Source organism: Chenopodium quinoa, unplaced genomic scaffold, assembly GCF_001683475.1.
Source record: "Chenopodium quinoa cultivar QQ74 unplaced genomic scaffold, ASM168347v1, whole genome shotgun sequence".
NCBI classification, from domain to species: domain Eukaryota; kingdom Viridiplantae; phylum Streptophyta; class Magnoliopsida; order Caryophyllales; family Amaranthaceae; genus Chenopodium; species Chenopodium quinoa.
The window spans coordinates 5,730,377-5,749,667 of NW_018743292.1; the positions used below are offsets into that span (position 1 = coordinate 5,730,377).

At 40.8% G+C, this 19,291-nt stretch overlaps 1 protein-coding gene across 1 annotated transcript; it reads left to right on the forward strand.

Moving 5' to 3' along the window:
* Positions 1 to 4,760: 4,760 nt before the first annotated feature.
* LOC110736639 (NAC domain-containing protein 2-like) lies at positions 4,761 to 7,479 on the forward strand. The gene is made up of 3 exons (XM_021916911.1): positions 4,761 to 5,260; positions 5,531 to 5,805; positions 6,673 to 7,479. The coding sequence occupies exons 1-3, from the start codon at positions 5,098 to 5,100 to the stop codon at positions 7,144 to 7,146; spliced, it is 912 nt and encodes a 303-aa protein (XP_021772603.1). The 5' UTR covers positions 4,761 to 5,097; the 3' UTR covers positions 7,147 to 7,479.
* Positions 7,480 to 19,291: the final 11,812 nt, after the last annotated feature.

The window sequence follows — 19,291 nt, forward strand, 5'->3', positions numbered from 1 at the left end:
TACATGAAGCTACCTCCCGGGTTTGAAAGTAAGGATCCCAACTTGGTTTGTAGATTACGCAAGTCTATATATGGTTTGAAGCAAGCTCCCAGATGTTGGTTCACAAAGCTTGTCAAGGCTTTGAAACAGTATGGTTTTCTACAATCTTACTCTGATTATTCATTATTTACATACACTAAGACTAACATTCAAATAAATGTCTTAGTTTATGTCGATGATCTCATTATTTCTGGGAATAATTCCGTTGTACTTATTGTTTTTAAAGCCTATCTTAGTGATTGTTTCAAGATGAAGGACCTTGGTCCTTTGAAATATTTTTTGGGCATCGAGGTTGCTCGTAGCTCTGCAGGCTTATTTTTATGTCACAGAAAATATATTTTGGATATCATCTCTGAAGCAGGTTTATTAAGTGCAAAGCCAAGTGGGTTTTCGATGGAACAAAATCACAAGCTCGGCCTAGCAAGTGGTGCGCCACTTTCGGATCCAAAGCAGTATAGAAGGCTGGTTGGTCGTCTGATATACCTTGCGGTAACATGACCTGACTTATCCTATTCAATTCACATACTATCTCAGTTTATGCAAGAACCCCGTAGTGAACATTGGGAAGCGGCGTTGAGAGTAGTGCGCTATTAAAAGGGCACTCTGGGACAGGGTATTCTTTTGAGCTCTGATTGTGACTTAAATTTTCAAGGTTGGTGTGACTCAGATTGGGCCGCCTGTCCTCTTACACGGAGGTCTTTTTGTATGGGTGGCTAGTGTTTCTTGGCAAGTCACCTATTTCATGGAAACTAAAAAGCAACACACAGTGTCAACATCATCGGCAGAAGCCGAATTCAGGTCCATGGCGGCTATTACTTGTGAACTTATATGGTTAAGAGCTCTACAGTTGAGTTTAGTTGTTCAGCATCCGAAGGCAATTAAATTATTTTGTGATAGTGAGTCAACTCTGCACATAGCTAAGAACCCGGTTTTTCATGAACGAATGAAGCACATTGAAGTCGATTGTCACTTTGTTAGAGATGCAATTACTGATGAAGGCTTGATCTCTCCCTCTCATGTTCCAACCAACTCACAGCTCGCGGATATTTTCACCAAGGCTCTCGGCAAATCTCAGTTTGATTATCTTCTTTTCAAGTTGGGGCGTTTCCAATCCTCACACTCCAACTTGGGGGGTGGGGGTAATGAGATATCGTATAATATATTTTTGTGAGGATATCTTTTGGCAAATATTATCTATTGTATTTTAGTTAATTTCCTAGGATTTAGCATAGCTTTTGATTCTATTGTTAGGAGGTGTTATATATTTGACATATATTTGACAAGTTATTATATATTTGACATTACGATCAATGAGAAATTCAAGCCATTTAATTCTATTTTCTATCTAATTTATCAAAACTATTCCATTATGATATGTACTCATACATTGAATAAGTTGATCATACTCTTTTAAGGCATGCATGGATGAGTTAATTGATGAATTAAATTTGTATGCAACATATTTATTTATCTGTTTTGAAATGTATTTGCACACATTCATTTAACTTATCAAAAAAAAAAAAAAAAAAGACTAGTGTTTTATTAAAAACAACAGTACTCCGTATTAACTGATATAAGGGAATTAATAACTTCTTGACTATATACATTAAGGTTCTTCTCCAATTATAAAGGGTACATAATGTTATAGACCTAATATATGCTTTGTACTTGATTTGAAAAATAGCTATCTTGTTTACCACCAAATTAAAGTAATATAATATAATCCTTTAATGGGACTCTAATTCAATTTTCATTGACAATAAATGACGTAGTTAGTAATTTACTATTACTTCATAGACCGTAAAAGATTAACTTATAAATAAGCAATAGAAATAGAGGTACAAGTGAACTAAGTAATAGATAAAAAGTACGGAGCATACCTCATATAAATATGGCCAAATTAGAAAATAACACCCGATTTTGATAATAACACCTGTTAAAAAAAAAGTTTTATTATAACACCTCCAAAAATCCCAAAATTTTGGTTTCACCACCCACTAACGGATTTTTGGATGAAAACCGTTAGTAGGGCCCGCCATGTACACGTGTCAGTTGTTTATTGGTTTACAAAAAAAAGAAAAATTAAAAAAATAATAATAAAATAAAATAAAAAAGAGAAAGAAAAAAAACTTTAAAATCCCAAACCACACCAGCCACCAGCCACGAACGGTGGCCTTCTCCCTTGCCTACCCCAGAACCAACCAACCAACCACCAGACACCAGCCATCGATTTTCGCCGCCGAACCACCTCTAACACCGGAAATCAGCTCCCCCACCCTTAACCCACCTCGAAAACCGCCCTCACCCCTTACAAAGCCGCCAAAGTACTGTTCCCCTCCCAAACACAACCCCCTTAAATGGACCTCCTCCCTTCCCACATCGCCGAAACCGGCGCCCCCTCCCTTCCCACACCACTGAAACAAGGGTTCGGTGCAATGGCATATATGTACACCGCGTACATGTAGGACTAGTTAGGTTTAATTGAACTTGATCAGGTTCAATGAGTTGTAATAATTATAAAGGCATCAAAATTAAGGTTGATTAGATCAAATAATTAAGTTTAGTTTAATTAGTAGAATTCAAGTGAAGTAGGTGAACAAACCCTAATTAGTCGTGGGAGGCTGGGGGTTCGCGGCCAAGGGTTTAAGGTGATGAGTGGGAGCTCAGCGTTCGTGGGCAGAGGTTTGAGTTTGGTTGGGTCATCGGGATAAGGTAGGGTCGCTGCTGCTGTGTCGCCCGCTGGGGGTGGAGGTGGTTGTGGGCTGGGAAGGAGGCGTTTTTCGGTAGGGGCTCGGCTAGGAAGGAGAAGGGAAGGGGAAGGGGAAGGGAAGAGGCGGCAGGGGCTGGTTTCGCCGGATTATGTGAGGGCAGGGGATGCCGGCGGTAGCGGCGGTTGGGGTAGGTGGTGCCGATGCGGTGGCTGGCTGGGTTAGGGGGTTAGGTTTATCTTATTTTTGTTACTTTTTTCTTTTTTTTTTTTAAACCAATAAACAATTGACACGTGTATATGGCGGGCCCCACTAACGGTTTCCATCCAAAAATCCGTTAGTGGGTGGTGAAATCAAAATTTTGGGATTTTTGGAGGTGTTATAATAAATTTTTTTTTTTTTTTTAACAGATGTTATTATCAAAATTAGGATTTTTAGCAGGTGTTATTTTCTAATTTGACCTATAAATATTTAACTGTTTTTCTTAAATTTAGTATAGTACAAATCAGTGATATAGACGAAATTTTACGCTTGTATAGTACGAGTAATATATTTTGACTACGTTGATAATATAATCACCAGCTACTACTTGTATTTTGTAGGTAATCTAGTAGTAGCTGGTGATTAGTTAAAAGTCTCAGCAAATGAAATGGACGAAGGGGAGGTCAACCAAAGTTTTTCAATTACTCGTTTGTAAGAAAATAAAGTTAAAAACAAAAAAGCCCAACTCTCTCAAAGTGACGGAAGCAATGACAAAACAACTCAAAAGTACGATAATGAGAGGTGCATACGTGGTAACTCCTGATTGGATAGTCAACACGTGTCTAGGCTGCGGTCAGCTGAGTGCTTGTCATCCAAGTAATGTCGGCTCAGCTGTCGATGCATTGTATTGGGATATTACCTCGGTTTTGGAAGTTTTCTTAGTCGCGACAAAACATTGTACAACTCTCTCTTCTTAAAAAATTGTCCCATTATTATTTATTAATGTCAAATTTTTAAGAAAATTAATCAAAAATTTTACAAGAAACAATATAGTTATGTGCAATTTGATAGTTTTGTTAAAAAGTCTACTCTTAGAATATCAACTTTTATAATTTTTATGTGCATAAAATTAAGATATTAATATATTTAAAACATACCGTAAAAAGAATGTGATGATTCTGATATGCAGTGGTAGTAAGTATTTGGAAAATTAGCTATTTATAGCGAATTTGTTGAAAAGATTCCGTATTTGATAAAATTATTTGCTTAGAAAATTAATCTGTAAAAAAATAAAGATAATTATTTATCTACTCCAAATTAAAGCCCACATTTCTCATTTGTAGTTCCTAAAATGTCACTCTACAAACAATGAGGATGATACTTGTAGAAAATGGTCAAAACTTAAGATAAAGTTCCACAATCACGTAAAAAACTCTGTATATAGATAAGTATACTATCGCATACTAAAAAAGCTTATACTTTTTGCATTTCGATTTTCTTCTTTCTTATATCGATTGACATTAAAAGTTTGTCAAAATTGATAAATCTTCATGTGCATTGTGTGTTGAATTAGTATAACTCTTTGAAACCATAATTTGGATAAAGCTTTAAAAAAATTACAGCTAATCTTAACCACTTTTGTCAAAATTAAGTCAAACACAATACATACACTACAAAAATCACAAATAATTTAAACTTCCGACAATCATTTCTCAAGACTAGCTAAAAACACGTAATAAGACCCTGTTCTTTAGAGTTGTTTTGCTCTGTTCTGCTGACACCAGCTTTGCTATACTGAAATCTGCTTTGCCCAAAAGCTCAAAAGAATAGGGCATATATTATGATCCTACGGAGTATCTTAAACTCCTCCGAAATATCTGTACATCACCATTACAAGTGACACAACTCGCAACTTGTGCCTTGGCCTTTGGGGTAGCAGACTAGTTACAAGTATAGTACAACAAAGGTAAGAGTTACTCATTTAGTCTAAGAGTTGAACATTTATTTAATGAGACCAACCTTGTAAAATTTCAACCAAGGGTAGTACTCCAAACACGTGCAAATTAAAAAACCTAAACTAAAAAAAATAAAAAAAATAAAAAATAAAAAAAAAACCCCACCACACCCACCTCTTGACAGAATCCCCCTCTATAAAAAGGGAGTGAAGTCCTCTGTCCGAAGGCCCGTGTTTTGAGCAGCTTCGACTTCGGGATTACCAAAACGAAGCAAAAACCAAAGTATCACTACTACAAATTCGATTTATCGTATTTCTACTACTACTGTTATATCATATTCAAATTCCGGTCAATCCGATTCGATCCGATCCGATTCATTTTTTAAGTAAGAAAAGAAGAAGAATTAGCAAGAAATGATGAGCGAAGAACTCGTTTTACCGCCCGGGTTTCGATTCCACCCGACCGATGAAGAATTAGTGGTTCATTACTTATGTCGCAAGTGTGCTTCTCAACGGATTTCTGTTCCTATTATTGCTGAAATTGATCTCTACAAATTTGATCCTTGGCAACTTCCTGGTAACTTTCTCAAATTTCATTTTATTTTATTTTTTAATAACTTTATTTTATTTATATCAAATTTAATAAATTAATAACCATAATTTAACATGGATGGATCCCCTTCAAGGCGAGATTCTTGGGTAATTGAATTATTTTTCATTTGGGTAAGTTAATTAACTACATATTATATTCATACGTAACAAAAATGAATAAGAATTTGTTGAATTTATATGATTTATTTGAGAAATATGAAATTGATTGAATTTTGTTTTTTTTTTTTTTAAATAGGGATGGCGTTATATGGTGAGAAAGAGTGGTATTTCTTTTCACCAAGAGACAGAAAATACCCAAACGGGTCAAGGCCGAATCGGGCCGCAGGAACCGGGTATTGGAAGGCAACCGGGGCGGATAAGCCCATTGGAAAGCCCAAAACTCTTGGTATTAAAAAAGCTTTGGTGTTTTATGCCGGAAAAGCCCCTAAGGGTGTTAAGACTAATTGGATAATGCACGAGTATCGCCTCGCTAATGTTGATCGATCAGCCGGCAAGAGAACCAATCTTAGGGTAATTTTCATTTTATCCCTTTGTTAATTTTGTTGATCTCTAGTTAATGAATTTCTAATCTTCATTTGTTTTGGTAATTGTTAACTAACCGTTTTAGAGTAATTTCATGAGTTAAAGGGTAAAATTGGAAGTGTGGAATTTGATAAGGGTAGTTTGGTCATTTAGTAATTTGTTGTGATATTTTTAATATTTTTTTTATGTTATAAAAAATTAAAAATGTACGGCTAGGATCACCCTAGTGCTACATTAGGGACCACCCATATGAGGTTTATACATATGAAGACAAATACATTGTAGACCATGGAGCCTTCCAAGAAGTTCTTGTGTTATTGGCATTTTCATGAGAATATATGATTTTTTTGTTTTTTAAATGTATAAAATTAATTATTTTTATGCTTATTTGATTCATCCTCACATTAGAGATAAGATAAGGCTTATCTTTTAATCGTGACACCATTAGATTTTAGGTTCACATCTTTACCAACTTTGTGCTTGGTGTGCTAATTATTTTCGGCCGTTTTTCATGTATATGTACATATTTGATCACGTTACATTTACCTAAGATAAAGATGTCAAATCACGAGTTTATTTCAATAATGTCATGCTTAGTTGTAAAAAGATTTTGTTGCTTGTCATGTGTTGTAATCTAGTACAATTATTATTAGTTTAAATACCATAATTTGTAGTTGTGACTTGTAACATCATATGATCATCTCTTAAGCAACAATAATAATGAGATTCATAAGTCAACAGTTTAGCTAGTACATTTGATAAGATTAATGACGTGTCAGTTTGTCACCATTTTTTCAATAAATGACGGTCCAAATTTCAAATAATTGACATATTTTTTATTTTCAACTATTTCAGCTTGATGATTGGGTGTTATGCCGTATATACAACAAGAAGGGTGTGATTGAGAAGGACTATAGCATTGATCAGAACTCCAAGCCCATGTCAATGCCCAATTCCATGGCCCAATACTCAGACTTTGAGGATCAAAAACCCAATATTTCGACACCGGGCCAGACCGTGCCCATGGGGTACATGACCCCATCACCCATACCCCCGGCGAAAAATGACCTGCTGCATTTCGACACGTCGGACTCGGTCCCTCGGTGCCACACGGACACGAGTGGGTCGAACCATGTAGCCTCACCCGAGTTTATGTGTGACAAGGAGGTCCAAAGTGACCCTAAGTGGAATGAACTAGGCAAGAACAACCTTGACTTCCCTTCGTTCAATTACATGGACCCATTTCCTGAGGACCCATTTGCCTCAACAGCCCAATTTCAGAATGATCAGATGACCAATTTTCAGGACATATTTATGCTCCTTCGGTAAGCTAGCCCGATCCGGCCGGAATGAAGTGGGTAGTCCGATCCAGTGACAAGCTAAGGAGAGGATGCTAGTGAATTTTAAAACTTAGGATGCTGATGAAGAATAGTTTTTAGAAGGATCATTAATTAATCCTTTGTAAATTCATTCTTAAGATTCAGCATGTTAATATGTAGTTTTACCTCTAGGATTATATAGATTTCAGGGGCTTTGTAGAACAATTTTTTGTTATCCAAAAAATATTGCGGGAAATTTAATTATTCAGAATTTCAGTACTTTATCTAGAGATGGATGTATATATGATGCTAGTATGTTTCAGTTGCAAAACTTTTGAGGTGAGTTGTTTTGATAATAGACGAGGAAAAGAATTTTTTTTTTTTTTTTTTTTTTTGTCATATGCACTTGAGTAGCATTACAACTTTAAGTTGAAATAAAGCAAGAAAGAACCCCAACTTAAAATTGAAACAAATGCACAAATGTGGTCGTGGTCTTGTGGCAAAGATTGAAGGCATGTATTTTACGTAATAGATCGAGGGTTTGATTTCTCTCTCCCCTATTTGCTATTTATACACTCATAGCTAATTTGGACCAAAAAAAAGTAAACAATGAAACAAATGTATAGCTTGAGAAGTGATGTAATTAATGGTTTGCTAGCCATTGCCTCAAGCTATCACATACACAAGTTCAATTTCATTGTCTCAGGCTATAAATGTGGCATAATTCTGACCAAGTTTCATTCCATCCTGATCCTTCAACTTTTGCTCACTTTAGAATAAATGATGAAAATTAATCATGAATATTATTTTTCTTTATGTATTTATACTCATTTTTTTCCACATTTGTAAGATGCTCCTAAACTCGAGCATAATTCGAGATTAGATACCTTACACTAGGAGAGGAAAAGATCCTTTCCTTGCACAATTGGATGACTTAGGTTATGATAAGCATATAGTCAAAATCAAGTAATTTAGGATTAGGATAACTATGACTAATACACAGTAAACTAGTATATTGCTAAAAACAAAAAAAAATGAAAAAGAAAATGAAAATGGAGAGTCCTTATCTTTTTCTTGCCACTTTATTTGACTGGATCATAAAAATTACAGAGACGGCTGTAGAGATTAAAAATGATGTTGTGATTGGTTCAATATCAGCTTAAGAGTGGGTCTCATCTCTATGGAATTTGCAAAGACGGCTTTAGAGATTTAAAATGATGTTGTGATTGGTTCACAATCAGCTTAATAGTGGGTTCCATCTCTATGGAATTTGCGGCTTACACCCAACAACATGTCTTAATCCACGTCTCATGTTGTTATATGGTTGGTGTAATTTGATGCTCTCTATAAAATAAAGATAAAATCTTTCTTTTATACACAAATTGAGTAGAGTTGAGCTTGCTTCGAGAATCTCAATTATGAGCATCTTTGAAATTATCAGGTTAATTGAGTCAACAAATTATATTTTAATAGTAATTATATAATCTTATACAATGCTTACAAGAGTGGCAAAGTCCTATATTACTAAAATAATTTGTAATGAGAGTGGAGTAGAAAATTCGATTTGTAAGGTTTATTTACTCGAGCTATATAGTCTATATTGCTCAAATTTTAGTTTAATTCAAGTGTTGTTACGTGCTCTCAAAAAAAAAAAAAAGTATTATTACGAGCTAAATTGATCTTAAAGTTTTGAACTCATGTTGAGAGGTTTCAAGTTTACAAGCACATTTTTTTTGTTTTAAGTTCTCAATTCGTTATCTTCCATATTTGTATCTCACATATATTTAACCCCTTAAAAAAATTTGTTTGTTTGACAAAATCAGCTTTTGTGAAAAATTAGTTATGAAAATATGAATATATATGGTTAAATATTAGTATGTCACATGCCTCACGGTAGTTATTTAACTAAGACGAGTATATTCTTTATATGTGACCTAATTTTAGAGTTATCCTCTGACGAAAGTACCACAGTTTAGATTAAACCATCGAATTTGCATTTGAGTATATTATATTATAAAAGGCAACTACGTAATAGTTAATGGGTAAGTAAAACCCACAAACTATATTCCTAAATAAATAAATGAAATGAATGAATTTGGAAGCACTTGCAGAAAAAACAAGACGCCAGAAATTGTAGTATGCTTTACGCAAAAACTATAGTTATGTCGACGAATGATGGCAACATTATGATACTCTGGACCAAGTTGATCATATGTTTTAGTCCAAATTAAAGGCGTCACAATTTCAATTCCCACTATCAAAGATCTAATATAGGACCATGATGCATATATATGTGATATATACATATTACATACAAGTACATAGAGCATCATAGTATTAAATTATATAGTTCTTTCATTTCACATTAGCTGTTTAATTATTATATATTACGGAGTAATTAATAATTTTCAATGCGCTACTTTAATCATTAATTATATTTGTTGTGTATGGATTATGGAGTATAACTTTATTTCAAAAAAAAAGAAAAAAAGAAAAAGGAAATAAAGTTGATATTTTGAAAATATAAATTATTCATATCATAGACAAAATTATCACAAATTTTTGTGACCTTTTTTTCTTCATTATTGGTAAAAAACAAGGATAATGTCTGTGAGATTTAAATATAAAGTTAAAGTTAACTAATAATGAATAAATACTTTGTTTGAAATACAAAATATAATACATTGTATAAAGTGGGACATGTCTAATAAAATCAAGAGAATATCTAACGTGAAAACGATCTCACTTAACTATTCAACTTATTAGAGAGTGAGGGATACCTCAAGTGGTTAGAACTCCCCTCCCAGTTACGGGTGATCTGAAATCTATATCAGTTTAATAGGACCATATATACGATTGCACCATTTACACACAGATTTATCGATTTGTTAGGACCATAAATTCAATAAATCAGTGGAATACTACTTAGTACTTACCTAATAGCTACTTAAATTACTATGCCTCATCAAATAGCAAAGTGAGTCAAAGTTACCACACGTGAGGTTGTGGCCGCCAGTGACTTTGAAAAATAATGGATACTTCTCGTGGAGTAGATACTGTTGTTGTAACTTCTTTTAGGACCTTTTAGGACTTTTTAATTAAGGTCAAAGCTTATTAAATTAGATTTTATTGTTTTACAAATACATATTATATGTAGCTTTATCAAATTTGCATTATTATTATTATTATTATTATTATTACTTCGTATTATTTTTCACATGATTTACTCTGTGATATTTTCAAATAAACGACAATAAATATAAATAATTTATTAGTTGTAGATGTGTTTTGTATTGAATACAATAAAAAGAAGTGTTGTAAGTCTTTATAAATCAGAGTAGATATTGTTTGGGTCCAATTTAGTCAAAATTGGGCCTGAGCACTAAATGATCCAATTAAAAGCCCAAGGTCAAGGTTCAACTCTCCAATTGCTCAAAAGTCAAAAGTCAGCCCACAAAGTAAGCCAATTGGGCTAAAGCCCAACCTCTCCAAGTATGATGAGGTATAAAAGCCCTCATATTAACACATTCAAGAGGACATCACATACATTATCACATACATTATCACATACATTATCTCATACACTGATTATTCCAATTCGTATGCTCATTCTTGCATTCAGAAATACTCCAAAAAAGCCTCAAGCTACAAACTCTCTTGCATAGTGTCTTCCTTTTTACACATTGTACTGACTTTAGCATCGGAGGGGCCTTCCTCGGAAACACCCCCGAGGCTAGTTTACGTGTGTTCACTGTGCAGGAAACCTTCGGCCCAACACAACTTGGATCGAATCCAGTCTTCTCCATTTCAACGGACCTTCGGCAAGGTCCCATTGTTTTCAACCGAAACAATTTGGCGCCGTCTGTGGGGAAGACTTTCAAAAATCTTTAAGCCAAATTCCTAACCAAGATCATCTTGCAATTATCTTAGCAGCCATGGCTAAGAACCGCAAGAGCAAAAGCCTCCGTCAAGGAGCGGGCGAAAAGCCTAAAACCCCTACACCATCGCCCACGCCGGACCGGAACTCTCCCAAGGGTGCCGGCTCGGGGGGAGGATCACACAAGGAGGATTCCCTATCTCCTATAATGCATGACTCTCAATATAGGCCGGACCACTCTCGGTCTAGCAGGGGTCAGTCTGATCATAGGACATATTCAGTGTCCCGAAGCCAACCATCGGCTGCACGGCCTCATGCCCACACTCGGCCGGGGACCCCTTTGACGGGGCCCAGTTCGGAAGAGGTGGCAAGAGCGCTGGCAGTACTCATGGAGGCAATGAGGGCACAGAATATGCCACCGCCTCGTGATCGAACTCCTCCGCATACCCGGCATCAGCGGAGGAAGTTAGACCATGACGGTGGGAAGCTTCCTTCCTTCCGGGAACTGGAAGAGTGGGAGGAGGATTCTTGGAAAAATGAAAAACAGAGGAAGAAGAACTCTCAATTATTTAAAGGATCCTCATCCTCAAGACCAGCAGCGCATAAGAGCGGCAGCTCAGCTTCTCGGCCAGAATCTACTCGCCGGGAACCCGAGACTGCTCGCAGAAGCGTCCTTGACCGACTCGGCGGCCAGGAACCGAGCGTGCGTAGTCGCCTCTCGTTCCCTGCAGCCGAGGCCCAGACTTCCCAGCCAGGGACGAAAACCACTCCTACCTCTCTAAGAGGGCGGAGCGCGGTCCCTTCGGCCAGGAACAAGGGCAAGGCCATTATGCTTCCCGCTAGTTCACCATTCGAGCAATGGATACTGGAAGAGCGCGTACCCACGGTTAAAATACCGTCGCATATCACATATGACGGGACCACGGATCCGAAGGACCACGTGGCCTCGTATGAGACTCATATGCATCTTTGCCCCAGATCCGAGGCGACTTGGTGCAAATATTTCCCAACCACTCTCAAGGGGGTCGCGCAAGCGTGGATCTCCAAGGGAGTAAGGCAAGGCTCCATAACAGGTTGGGATGATCTGTCCTCCAAGTTCAGGAGCAAGTTTTCCACGGCAAACCGCCGAGAGAAGACTACCGCAGAGCTCATGGGTCTGCAACAGGGGGAAACTGAAAGCCTCCGAGACTACCTGACCCGTTTCAGTAACGAGTCATCAAGCGTCTCCCAGCTGGACCAGGGGCTAGCTGTTTTTGCAATGCAGAATGGCCTTCAGCCAGGAAAATTCCTAGACTTTATGGTCATGCATACCCCGCAGACCTTGGAGGAAGCTCTTAGTGCTTCGGATAAGTTCATCCGAGCCGAAGAATGGAATAAAGCAAAAACCCAACCTCAATCCGGGGGAGGGAAACAGAGGCAAATACCCTTGTCTGAAGGCCAAGGCCATAAGGCAAAGGGAAAATCAAAGGCCTCGGAGCCATCTTCGGCCAGCGACCTAAAGAAGGACAGGTTTGCCTCATACACAGGCAGATATGAGTCCTACACTCCGCTCTCTCTTCCACGCGCCAAAATTTACAGTGTGACGAAGGAGGAGCAGAGTTACCGAAAGCCGAGACCACTCCTAGAGTGGTATCAGCGAAAAAATAAAAATCAGTGGTGTGAGTTCCACGATTCTTCGGGCCACAACACTGAGGAGTGTATCCAGCTGAAGGACCAGATAGAAGACATGGTCCGGAAGGGATACTTGAAAAAATACATCGCGGATCACCGCGAGAAAAAAGAATCCGAAAGGTTAGCAAAGGACCCTCGGCAGGACCTTGATTTCCCTCGGAAAAACAGTAAAAAACCGGAGGGGAAATTCCCTCCGATCAATGTTATCTCGGGAGGAATATACTCTCGGAGGGAGCACAAGCGTCACCTTAGAGCTTTGACTCACCAGGTGAACAACGCTGACATTCAATCTCCCCAGTCGCCGGTGCCGAACATGACGTTCACAGCCGCCGACTGCCGGGGGATTACGTTTCCTCACGAGGATCCGTTGGTGATCATCGCCACGGTGGCCAACCACGACGTCAGTAAGGTCCTTGTTGACGGTGGCAGCGGAGCAAACATTCTGTTCCGAAAGGCCTACAACCAAATTAAGCTGAAGCCCAAGCACCTTACGCCGGTACCCTATCCGGTATCCGGGTTCAATGGGGCTTCAACTTATCCAGATGGGAAGGTGACACTTCCTGTCACCATCGGTTGCGATGAGGCAGCCCGGAACGTCATGATTGAGTTTTTGGTCATCGACGCTCCTTCAGTGTACAACGTGATTTTGGGGAGACCCATAATTCACGAGATCCAAGGGGTCGTCTCAACTTATCATCAGCTGATGATTTACGTCTCAGACGCCGGCTTCCCCGAAAGGATACAGGGCAACCAGAAGGACGCCCGAAGGTGCAACTACCTCAAGCCATCCAGTAGTCGCCCAGATAACGACAAGGATGAGGAGGAGAAAGAAAAAGAAAGAGAGCCAAGCACAAAAAAGCCGAAAGGCCTAAGTGCTTCGGCCCAAGGATCAGTGCCCAGAGAAAAAGGTCCCGAAAGGGAAAAGGTTGACTCTTCATCTGAGCCGAAAGACTCAGAGAGCCAGCCGAAGAACACAAAGACTGGGACACCTGCTGACATTGGCAGCAGACCAGATTCTGAAGAGTCCAGTCCATCGGCAATGGACATGGACCAACAGACTGAAACAGCAGAGTTGGCCGAAGGAGATGCTGAGAAATGTGTAACAATCGGGATGGACCTTGATCCTAACACCCGTTGTGAACTTATTCAGCTCCTGCGGGATAACAGAGATGTGTTTGCTTTCTCGGCAGCTGATATGCCCGGGATAAGTTCAGACCTCATCTCCCATAACCGAAGGGTCCATGCAAGGCCTCTCAAAATTGGGGATCTTGTCCTTCGGAATGCTGCTGCAGTTCAGAAAGGCCGAATCCATGGGAAGCTCTCAGCTACATGGGAGGGACCTTATGAAATTTATGATGAGCTTCAGCCAGGGACATACCGACTTCGGCAGTTGGATGGAACTGAGTTGGAGAATCACTGGAATGCTGATGTACTGAAAAAATACCATGTGTAAACCCTTCGGGGCAGAACAATCTTTGTAAGTACATTTTGAACTAATGACAGGCCTTGGAGCCGCCATTTATATAAAATTTACAACTTTTTATCCTTTCAAAATTTTCTTTGTTCTATCTACTCTTTGAGGGTTTTTTATTCAGCCTCGTCTGAAGCCTTCGCCTTCGGGTAACTGGGTTTCAGATTGCTGACAAAACCTGTCTTTTTAAAGAACACCGGTCTTTCAGCTGAAGTCAAACTTCAGTAAGACTTGTTCTCCAAAGACATGAGTCCATGGACAATTCTGGGATATTGCCTTAACTGAGCCTTGTATCCCAGAGAGCCATTATCCGAAACATTGCCTTAAGTTGGCCCTGTGTTTCGGGTATCCATTTTTCAAAGATAGACAGAAAATCAAGGATAACAGCAACAGTTGAAAATTTTTAAATCAGCCTCGTCTGAAACCTTCGCCTTCGGGTAACTGGGTTTCAGATGGCTTACAAAACTCAGTCTTTTTAAAGAACACTGGTCTTTCAGCTGAAGTCAAACTTCAGTAAGACTTGTTCTCCAAAGACATGAGTCCATGGACAATTCTGGGATATTGCCTTAACTGAGCCTTGTATCCCAGAGAGCCATTATCCGAAACATTGCCTTAAGTTGGCCCTGTGTTTCGGGTATCCATTTTTCAAAGATAGACAGAAAATCAAGGATAACAGTCTTTTTAAATCAGCCTCGTCTGAAACCTTCGCCTTCGGGTAACTGGGTTTCAGATGGCTTACAAAACTCAGTCTTTTTAAAGAACACTGGTCTTTCAGCTGAAATCAAACATCAGTAAGACCTGTTCTCCAAAGACATGAGTCCATGGACAATCCTGGGATATTGCCTTAACTGAGCCTTGTATCCCAGAGAGCCATTATCCGAAACATTGCCTTAAGTTGGCCCTGTGTTTCGGATATGCGTCTTCTTTAAGAACGCTGGTCTTTCAGCTGAAGTCAAATTTCAGTAAGACTTGTTCTAAAGAGGTTAGTCCCAGAAAGCTAATATCCCAAGCATTGCCTTCAGTTGGCCCTGTGTTTCGGATATCCAACTTTCAGACAGTCAATCTTCAGTAAGACTTGTATCCCAGAAGCATTGCCTTCAGTTGGCCCTGTGTTTCGGATATCCATTTTGAAGAAGTTCAGAAATTGCTTATTCAACTAAAGTCATACTTCAATTTCTGTGGGGGCAAGAAGCACGCAGTGCAGCTATGTTCGGCAGAGTTGAAGAAAAGAAACAGTAAAGCATTCAAAAATAAAGCAACTGAAGAAAAAAAAAAAAAAATTGAGCTACAAGTTCAATAATTCAGTATCGGCAGCCGCCCACAAGCGGAAAATAACAGCTGCCGAAATACGTACATAAGCAAAAAAATAAAACTGCTGTACGACAAGGCAAGCTGAAGCAAAAAACAAGGCAAAAAAAACTCAGAAAGCGGCAAGTCTAAAGTTAAGCACATGATGAACCGCAAGATTCTGAAGACGACTGCCCGAGTTCCTATGCTTCAGCCGGGGGATCAGACTGATCAGCGTTGAGTCCCATGGTGGCCTCAGCCCCAGCAGCAGAAGAGGCGGGCTTTGCACTTTGCCGAGCCTCCCTTTCCCTCTGCTCAGCTTCCAACTCCAGTCTTTCAGCTTCCTCTTCGGCTTCCTCAGCCTTAAGAATTTCAGCTTCAGCTGGAGTTGCATACTTCATGTGAGGGTCTTCGGGATTCTGGACCCACTCAGCACATTTAGACCAGTCCAGTTTCGGCTCAGCATGAAGGCAGACTCTTCGGCATACTCGGAATCCGTTTCTGAAACCCATCTCATATTCCTCTTGGGTATAAACACGGACCTTGAGTAAAGCCTCAGCATCAGCCAGCTTCTTCTGGGTCTCCTCCAAGTCTTCCTTGGATTTCTTCAGCTCATCAGCGACTTTGGAGGAGGAACCCTTCAGCTCATTCAGCTCTTGCTGAATTTGGAAAGCCTTTGTCTGAGCTTGGGCCACTTCAACTTTCTGGATCAGCAGTTGATCCTCAGCCTCTTGGAATTTAGCTCTTTGGGCTTCAGCAGCAGCAGCAGCCTCTGAGAGTTGGACGTCTTTGGCCAGGAGCAACTCTTCAGCAGCCATTCGGCTGGCTTCAAGAGCCTCTAGACGCTGCTGTACTTCAGCTTGTGCAGCAGTTCCTTCTTGAATTCGGCTCTCAATAGCAGCCTTGAATTTGGAGACGTCCACTCCCATATGCTCCTGGAGGAATTTTTCCCCTTCCATCAGTGGGGGAAAAACCTCCATCTCCATAGCATCGCAGAAGGTTTTCAGAGCTTCGGCAGCTTTTTTACCGTACTCCTCAACCTCCTGCTGCTTCTCTTCAGCTGCTGCTTGCTTCAGCTTAGCAAGCTTAACTTCCTCTTCAGCCACCTTCCTTTCGTGCACAGCAGCGTCTACCCTATCTTGTAGGGTATCAATCAGCTCTACAGTGAGAGTCTGATTGTGCACGAACTGAAAACAGGAAGACAAAAAAAAAAATATAAATAAAAAAAAAAAATATATATATATATATAAAGAGCTGAATTTCGGAGGAAATGAAGGAAAATTACCTGCATCATCAGCAGTTGGTTAGACCTGGCTGGGTCAGGAACTGATCTACTGGATTCGCCCATCCCAGCAGTGGCCTTCAGCGACCAGATCCTTGCCCTGTCTACTTCGGACATGCCAGCAAAATTGCCGAAGTAGGCTGCAGCTCCTTCTCGGTTTTGACCCCATATGAGGTCCCAGATGTGATCTGGGATTGGAATTCGGGGGGCCGAGAAACCCATTTCTCCAGAATGCAGAGTCTGGAAAGAAGGGAAGGACGACGATGGAGCTTGATTAGCCTTGGTTGTCTCAGCATCGTCCTTCTCAGAGGAGTCAAGTACTATGACCTCCTCTTCTTCAGGGGTGAGGACGAAAGCCTCAACCTCTCTTGCGATATCTGCCGTGAAGCCTTCAGCACTTGACATCACGGCATCTTTATTTTCGTGCTCAGCAGCACTCTCCTTGATTTCTTCTTGGACCCCTCCCTTAGGTTCGGGAGTTCTCTGATCCACCTCCATCTCAGGAGGTGGCGGAGGGGTCTTTTGAGGAGATTGGGGTGTTGGCTGGGGAACCCTCGGCGATCCATTGCCTTCCTCAGGTTCCCTTATTGCGACGCCGATGGTCATCGGCCTCTGCTGAAAATCATGAGGGCCGATGATGGCCATCCTTCGGCGCCTTTTCAGAAGGGGCTGCTCGTCCATATCTGAGTCTGAAGACTCTTGTATTTGATCTTCGGGACGAACAGGAGCTTTGCCTTCTCTGTGTCTGTTACTCTCTTCAGACTGTAACAGACAGGGGGGAAGAAGAGTGTGAGTAAAAAAAAAAAAAAAAAAAAAAAAAAAAAAAAGTTGTCTGAAAACTCACCGAGGTTTTCAGCAAAGCCTCGTCTTCTTCAGCTGCTCTAGCTGCAGCTTCGGCTTCAGCAGCTCTGGAGGACCCTTCTCCTCCTTCACAAGCCTCAAGTACCCGTGCAACCTCTTCGGCTGTGCGGGCAGCTTCAGCTTCTTCGTTCAGCAGCTGAAACCAAGGGTCTCTCTTCTTCCACCAAGGCTTCTGCCTCTGATACAGAGCAACAGCCTCAATTTGGAAGTGGGAAGAATCCAGATGAACTTCCCTATGCCTCGGCTCAGTGATAGACGGGGCCCGTTCAGTTACAACTCGCTCTCGGTTAACACCAAGACGAGCGTAGTTAATACCAACGTTGGTCTCGTCCCGCTCTGAAAAAAGGGAAAGGGAAAAAGTTTAGCTCAGATATGTTGGCACAGCATAAAAAAGCAAAGCGAGAGAAGAAAAAGAGGTAGTTAAAAGCCTCGGCCCCAGCCGAAGAAGCTTACCATCCTTAAACTTTCGGCTGAGGCCAACAGCTGCTAGCATATTCTCTTGGAAAACGTAATGCGTATCGGGGAGCCAAGTCTCCGGGATATGCTGCATTCGACCACTCCCCCCCGGGTTCGGCAGCTTGCCGAAGATATGTTGCTGATCCAGGTTCGGATCCGCCCCGTTATCTGCGGGGGGACCTAGACTTCCCATTTCGGGATCAGGCTCAGCTAAGTACCGGGGAGCGCTGAAGACGCAAGGGTGGCCCGGATCTATGGGTGCCCTAACCCAAATCCATTGACCTCTCCAGTCCTTGTCTGAAGAGTCATTTGGCCACATGGTCAAGTATTGGGGCCGGGACTCAATCCGATACCACCCAGAACCATGGCTTCCGTGCCCACTCTGAATATTTGGCACTAGCCGATGGAGCTTTCTGAAGCAGTGCAGGTTCGGCACGTATTTGAAGAACTTGCAGACCCATAAGTATGTCATCACCCTTCGGATGCTGGTGGGGGTTAGCTGACATAGGGAAATGTTGTAATGGATCAGCAAGTCTCGGACGAAAACGTCCAAAGGGAACCTCAGCCCATACTGAAGCTGTCTCGTGTACACCCCCACATACCCCGGGGGTGGACGATGGATTCTATCGGATGCTGAGGGCATTCGGCACCAATATCCATCAGCTTCAAAAATGCCGTAGTGCAACTCAATTTGCTCAGCAAATCGATATTGATCGGCGTTCTCTACCCACCATGAGTAGGGGCGGTTCTTTATCATGGCCGAAGCGACTTCGGCATTCTCCCACTCTGAAAACCCAGGGAGGATATCCCAAAGGACAGCGGGAATTTCATCGTCCCGTCCAGAAGCACTCGGCTCATCCGTTCTTTGAGGAGGAGCCGAGGAAAGGGGAGTCGCCCTAATCCCTTCAGCAGGGTCAGACTCCGGCCTTCGACCATTCCAGGTCCCAATCCTATTCCTAGGATCGGGAATCGGCCTTGCTCTTCTTGGAGCACGGGCTCTACCTCTAACTCCTCTTGCCATGGATTATTTCGAAGAGAAAAGTCGAAAGAAAAGGGGAAGGAGTTCGAATTCGAAGAAAAATAAACTGAAATCAAAGGAATTTACCTTAATCTGAAGCGAAAGTTGCCGATTTACGAGTTCGTAGTGGCAAGTCTCAGTTTCTAAGCTCAATGCTCGGGGGAATTTGCGAAGTTTTGATGCGGGTTCTTGGTTTCTCTCTCGAAGAATTCTGGGTTTGTGTTGGTGAATA